At 37.8% G+C, this 6,975-nt stretch overlaps 1 protein-coding gene across 2 annotated transcripts; it reads right to left on the reverse strand.

The window, feature by feature from the left end:
* Positions 1-655: 655 nt before the first annotated feature.
* LOC106778650 lies at positions 656-6,775 on the reverse strand. Of its 2 annotated transcripts, XM_022776267.1 has the most exons (6): positions 6,351-6,775; positions 5,903-6,103; positions 5,488-5,751; positions 2,491-4,611; positions 1,787-1,833; positions 1,448-1,675 (listed from the first exon to the last, which is right to left on the reverse strand). In XM_022776267.1, exons 1-6 carry the CDS (start codon positions 6,385-6,387, stop codon positions 1,577-1,579), a joined length of 2,769 nt encoding a protein of 922 aa, XP_022631988.1. In that variant the 5' UTR covers positions 6,388-6,775; the 3' UTR covers positions 1,448-1,576. The 2 variants fall into 2 exon arrangements, with proteins under 2 accessions (XP_014522116.1, XP_022631988.1); XM_014666630.2 differs by lacking the exon at positions 1,787-1,833 and having other exon boundaries at positions 656-1,675; positions 6,351-6,655.
* Positions 6,776-6,975: the final 200 nt, after the last annotated feature.

The following is a 6,975-nucleotide window of genomic DNA, read 5'->3' on the forward strand; positions in this document are numbered from 1 at the left end:
ATATATATATATATATATATATATATATATAAAGAAGAGATGATAGAATGAGATTTGAAAAAGAAAAAGTAGAAGTGCTCAAAGATTTTTCGTTTTATTAAAAGTTAATAACATTTTAAATAGATTGAAATTGGGACATAACCGTAATTTCAAAAGAATTTGAAGGTATAGGATGAAACTCGACAGGGTAAAACGCCAATAAACTTACTTCCGCATCGAGTGCATAATGTGCCAACATAATAAAATTGAAAAATACTACCCTTCCCGTACATTTCAAAAATAGTTATGTAAAAAAATAAAGATTTCATTTGAAAGTATTTATTTGATAAAATTTAAGGCTAAAACATCTTTAATTTTTTTAAAATATTGTATACTATCAATATTTTTCAAGATCTTGGTAAAGTGCACTGTCATTCATATTTTGAAAAAAAAAAAGTCTTAAGCACTCAACTTAGGGGAATATTCATGAAAATGTATAGTTACATCAAAACTATAAAATGAAAAAAGTTTTGAAATATCAAATTAATAAAATAAGCACATTTGAAATGGATTTTGGACGTCTTGAATTTTTTGGTTAAATTGTAATCATGATTTCTAAACTTTTTCCCACAATTTAAGCCCATCTATCTGCCTAGGGATCTCTACTACCAAAGGATTTAACCAGAATCCAATGAACAGGTAGCAACTGTAAGTTATTCTCAACCATGATATCAGACAGTGACAACATTTTCTGACCTGAATACATACATGTCTCCGGACAAAGGCCAAAATAATGATTCGCCACATAATAAGAGTAAAGTTACAACGAAAATATTGCAGGGCTAAAAATAATAACTGAAGGTCAACATATACAAAAGACACATGATCAAGACATGCACCTAAAGACAAACTAAAAACAGAAAAATACGGCAAATAGCATGTCAGTGCCCAGAATGCATCAGAACATCAGAGTGGAGAACTGTGTGGGAGCATTATCAGCACCTGGTTATTTTCTACCTTCTTTGAGGACCCACTGATGTGCAGCATACTAGTTGTATCCAGTATGGTCTGCTCTTGACCTTCCTTTTTTCTCTCTTGATGTCTGCAGGATATCTTGCTGGAGAGTTCCATTCTTTTGCAACCTCTCCTTTTACCACTTGGGCTGCAGGGGATTCAGGACCCAGAATGGAGTTAACAGTGGTCAATCCAGAACCATTCTTTTCTGAAACTTTACTAGTCTTCTCAGCCCCTGAGTTTTCAACTGATTTTGGAGATTTTGGCTTCTTGCTATGGGCAGCCTCACCCAAGAGGCTCTTCAGAGGTGTGTGCTCCTTACTGGTGCTCCAGTTTGTCACCTTTGCTATTATTTCTTCATTCCTCTTCCTCTCTTGAGACTCACCAACAACCTGATTTAGAGTGGGAAACCAACCAGCCTGTGAAGTGGAATCTGATTGCTGTGGATTCTGTCCCCTCTGGACTTCAGAAGCAGTGGCTTTTGGGCTAACTTGCATAGGTTCAACCAACGTCATGAAAGATGGTGGCTCAAACATTTCCGATTTATCAGACTGCTGTCTCTCAGGTGCAGCTTTTGAATTGTTCAAGTTTGGCTTTCCTGCTTCCGTTGATGCCAGCAAACCAGTTGATGACAAGGTTTCAGCATCAATAACTGCCGGTGCATCAGATTGCATTGAGAGAACTGCATAATGGATTATGAAAGAAAAGTTAAATAACAAAGTTTTACTAAAAAATAGTCATTAAGTATTTTAGTTTTAGTGCTTCATGCAGATAACGCAAACTAAGGACTAACCCAAAGAGTTGGATCCGCTTTCGACTTTCGACAAGGAAAATGCATTCCTACAAAGGATGAGGGTGAAAAAATGGATGACGCCAAACCAACAGATTAATATAATTGGTGGAAAACATGAGACAAGATCTAGGCACACATCTATGCAAGCATGAAAGATCTAGACAATTGCACACAGGCATAATAGCCAGTATGTTGTGTCTTTCATGTCTATGAGTTTATGTAAAAGACCTCCCATTCTAATCAACTATGCTACAATATTTGCTACATGCGATCTTTTCACCTAATAGTATGAACCTATGAACCGCAATTTGTGTCCTGAGAAATTAGATGCAGATTAAGGACTTTCACTCCTGTCAGTTGAGGTCGCAGTAGGACAGATTAGATATGGAAAAACAGTTCCAGAGACGAAGGCAACTATTGTGTTTGAATCTCGGATCTTTAATCTCTAACTACAACAAAGAAAGAAAAGGAAAGACGAAAAAAGGGAACAACTTAGTTGGGATGTCATTGCTCCATTGCGATGTCTTATATGTCAGTCTTTTAAAAAGAAAAGAAGAAAAACTCTTGAATCAACACATAAGTTCTCTTTAACACTGCATCATATTACCTCGTTTCATTGACTAGCCCTGGCATATTACAATAGCCATACTAGAGAATGGATCAAAACAGTACAGATGCTTTTTATTAAAAACAATAAAGTATACCTGAAACAGAGCCCCAGTTGCCTTCCAAACTGTCACACCGGCTACCTGAGTCAACAGAAGCATCAACTCTGGATGAACCATGTTTAAACAAATTATTTGTTTGATCTTGAACAGGCACAACACTGATTCCAGGCACTTCCTTGCAAGGCTCTCCATCAGGATTATCTTCAAAGCTGGAATCAGGTTCAGCAGTTAAAGGAGATGTATACTTCCAAGCAAGGTCTTCTGCAGCCTTCACTAATAGTCCAGCATCTTGTGCGTGATGTGACTCAGTAGATGTATCAACAGATTTGTTATATTCTTCATTGAGTTTGATATTAACATTGATTTCATCTTCTTTCGTGTCTCTCTGGGCACCTGGTAGTGGGCTTATATCTCTGCACTTTGTACCACTTGATTTGTTCACAGGCCTATCAAGCACAATGTCTGAAGACTCAGAAATGATAGGGCTTTCAAAATGATTGGTAGTAGATTTAGGAAATGAAGTATCAGCTACAATTGGGCTTTCCTTATATTGAGCATGAAGCACATGACGTTGTACATTTTTTCCAAGTTCATTGGAAGCATCGCTCTTATCAGCACCATCATGCTCAAATAAGTCCACTGATAGCTTGTCTTCAGATTGCAAGATGTCATCAGGTTGAGGATCTTTCAATACAATTTCAATAGCATCTTCCCCAGTAGCTCGTATAGCCTTGCCATCTGAAGCTACATGATGATTTGGGCTATCTATTACATTAATTACACTAACTGTTTCACTGATTGCAGACCCAAAGAATTCCTCCCTCTGATTCTCATTAGAGGAAACCATTAAACTACCTTCTGGTAAGCTTTTCTGTGCAGAATTTTTACACGCATCATCAGTTCCATGCACTTCAGAAAAATGCATATGACTCTCATTCTCCTCAGTTTTCATAGCATTCATAGATGGAACAATTTCATCCTGTGTTTGATAACTTTCAACTGTGAGCTTCACTGGAGAAACATCAGTATAATCTTCAGCATGCATTTCTTTAGATGTAGGCTCACTGTTGAGCATCTCCATCCCCATGCTACTACCTATAACATCTATATTCAGAGGGATGACCTCACTTTTTTCACTCAAATGGCTTGTGTTATAATGAAATTTATTTTCCTTCGTAACTCTGTCATTTATGTCATCTCCCTCATATTTCAATGACTCAGATGAGTGTAGGAAAGGATTTTGGTATGCCACACCTTTGTGATCTTTAAAGTCTTCATACTCACTCTGAGAATGTGCTCCATCATCAGGTTTATCATTGCATGTCGGAAGCAGATCAACATTAGCATTTCCTTCTCCCTTTGCGGGCAAAATCTTGTCATCATTGGAAGTAGCAAATTGCACCACATATGCAGACTCTACCTGAGAATCATCTGTGATTACAGTTGAGTTTCGAGGAAGGCTATCTGGGGAAAACAAAGAAACGGACTCAGCTCCATTCTTTTCCTCCAGATTAACAGCTTCCACTCCTACTTGATGATCCAAGGACACCTCATCACTAACTACCATTTTAGACACTTCTTCATTCATTTTACCAACACTATCAGATGGTTCCACAATTTCAACAGTGTCCCTGTCGTAATTACTTAAAGCACCATTCTTTTCCTCCATATGAACAGCGCCATCACCCACTTGATGCTCCTCACGAACTACATCACTGACTACCATATTAGACAATCCTTCACATGTTTCCCCGACAATGTAATCAGATGATTCCTCAATTTCAACCACATCTCCAGCAGAACTAATCTCATCCTTTCCTTCCAAATTAGTCTCCTTTGTAGCAGACATCAAACTGCAATCTGTCACATTCTCAACAGCATAGATATTCTTTACTGGCAATATGTCAGGCATGGCTTCAGCTTTGCCGGGAGGTGAATCACTGGACAAACCAAGAAAAACTTCACTGTCCACAGTAGCAGATTCTTCAGTCCTCAGGTCTGCAGTGGACCTTGATAATGGGTCCACAGTAGGGCCTGACAATTGACCTTGCAACCCCACTGTGTTTCCCACTCCTAAACTTTCATTTTGTAGAATATTAGGATTTTGAGTTTGGCTTTCATTAGTTGACTTGTCAATTAACGGACTCATATCTGCAGCTGAAAATCAGACCATCAGACATTGTATGAAAAAATGCCTACTCAATACTGGAGGATATCAATTTTGGAAAATAATGTAGTTGTGTGTGCATCAATACACTTGTGCTAACTGGGATATGTGCATCAATATCTTTTCAAAAGTTTGAAAATCCAAAAACTGATTTTCTTGATTTAAAGTATGTAGTAAAGTTTGAAAAAAATAGTTACATATATATGAAAATTGCAAAATAGAATGGTACAGAAAAGACATTCCGGATTGAGATATGTGGATCCCTCATGTGTATTTACTCAGAAATTGTCTAAGATCCATAAAAATCAAAACATCCAATTGTTCCCCCTTTTAATATAATTTTACAAGATTAATTAACTTAAAAGGTATACCCAAGGTAAAAGCTTCACTGCGGCAATTACCTCATATTCATAAGAAAATATTCATTTACATTCAACATAGATCGGCAGTATTACCATATAACTCATAATTTCTATGAAACTGTAGAGAATAAATCACAATCTTAAAATATCATAACATCTTGATAGACTAAGAACACGTAGATTCCATCAACACACACACACGTAATCTTTTAGTGTCAACTCTTTCCCTCAAAAATTAGTCACTAAATTTATAACACTAACAAATTAATTCAAAATTCTGACTCTCATAAAAGGTTAGCTATCGTTGAACAATTGAATGCAGGAGGAATTGTGCACTTTTAGTTGCATCATGTCAGTATGGACGCTCATATGCAAAAGTCATGTGAACATATTTTTCCTAATCATGAAATAATCAGGCACGAATATTTTACCGTACCACATGCCAAAACTCGGTACATTAAGTAAAACCTAGTCAAGTTAATAAAAGGAAATGTGATGTAAAACCTATTTTCGCAGCATTCAAATCCTTGTCTTTAGAAGTTCCTGAAAATTTAGGTCCTTTTATGTCTACCATTTCCATATCAGCTCCTGCGTCCAAACTATCTTGCAACCGTTCCTTAATATCTGGATTTGATCCACTGTCCGAAAAATCTGCCACTGCATCTGAAAACACCTCATCTTCCGATCTAATAAACTTCTCTCCATTTCCTGCACTACCCTTCTCATTGTTGCCTGTCTCCAAGGAATTTGAGACTGACAAAACCAAACCTAATAAAATAACAAATTAACAAACGATCTATTTGGGAATGTATGATAATTCGAAGGCGGTAGATATAAAGTCAGGATTAGTTAGATTTACTTCATTTCCTGAGCTTCTCACTATGAAACCTAAAATGCTACAAAAAGGAAGGAAAATCACCTGGTGTCTTGTGATCATCATCAGAAACATGTTCATCATCTGAGCCATTCAAATTGTGCTGTCCCTCGGAGACGGACAGTTTGTAACCTTCAATGGTTCCACAGATCTTCTTGTGAGCACGCCTATGTTTGGCACTTGGATGTGGATTTGGAAATGGCCATCCACATTTGTGACACAAATGGGCCGCATGACTGTCGTGCCCTTCAACATCCAAATTACAAAACAAAAGAAGACCATAAAAATCTTCACCTCGAGAAAACTCCAAAAAAGAGCTGGACACAGATTCCAAAACCAGACACCCCAGAAAGAAAGGCAAAGACTTTTCAAATCAAAAGACCAACCCAACAAAACCCAGAAAGAGAAATAATATAATAATGGAACATGAAAAGGGAAAGATAGAGAGAAGGAGAAAATAAAAAAGGGGGATGAGAATGCGAAGAAAAAGCACCTGCAGTTTCAATTCTTCTCTGATCTTGGTTATCCATTACCAGTGAAAGAGTAAGAAGACCCAACCAACAAAGAAGAAAAGAGAGGCCAGAAAAACCAAAACTTTAGTGGAATGGATGTAGAACAGTAAAAGGGTTGAAGTCTCAGAGTAAGATCAACAGATAAGGTGGAAAGAAAGAAGAGGGTAATTACAGTAGAAGAGGAGTGGTACAGTGGTTTGGAACACCAGCATAAAAAACAAAAGGGCCCGCACCCATGTGGACAACGCATGTCACTCACTGTTCACAAACACGAAACTTCCGTTTCCATCTCGGTTCTCCTCTTCAAACAGTTGTACAGTCGTACACGAAAAAAGGGTAACTCAGTCTTTTCGTGCCCTTCTCGGGGGTATAACTGTCGTTAACGTACAATACTTAGTTCCACATGCAGTGCACGTGCCTCTGCCCGTGACGACCTTTCCTCCGCTGTGGATACGGTTACATTGCTGTGACAGTGTGGAAAATGACGGCCAATGGGGTTGGTGGATGTAGTAAAAGGTCTCTGATGTTGTGATGCGGTGAATACGTACGGTGTGTCCACGTTAGCTTCCAAAACCACAGGGTTGCTACGTTTTATAGTTTATGAGA

This window comes from Vigna radiata, unplaced genomic scaffold (genome assembly GCF_000741045.1).
Source record: "Vigna radiata var. radiata cultivar VC1973A unplaced genomic scaffold, Vradiata_ver6 scaffold_507, whole genome shotgun sequence".
NCBI classification, from domain to species: Eukaryota; Viridiplantae; Streptophyta; class Magnoliopsida; order Fabales; family Fabaceae; genus Vigna; species Vigna radiata.

What these genes read in the sequence shown, in the direction of transcription:
- LOC106778650 (XM_014666630.2), bottom strand. Translation starts at nt 6,387, where the DNA reads ATGGATAACCAAGATCAGAGAAGAATTGAAACTGCAG. An exon ending in GAGAAGAATTGAAACTGCAG is followed by an intron (nt 6,104 to 6,350) that starts GTGCTTTTTCTT and finishes TGGATGTTGAAG; the next exon opens with GGCACGACAGTCATGCGGCC. An exon ending in TTTGAATGCTGCGAAAATAG is followed by an intron (nt 4,612 to 5,487) that starts GTTTTACATCAC and finishes TCTGATTTTCAG; the next exon opens with CTGCAGATATGAGTCCGTTA.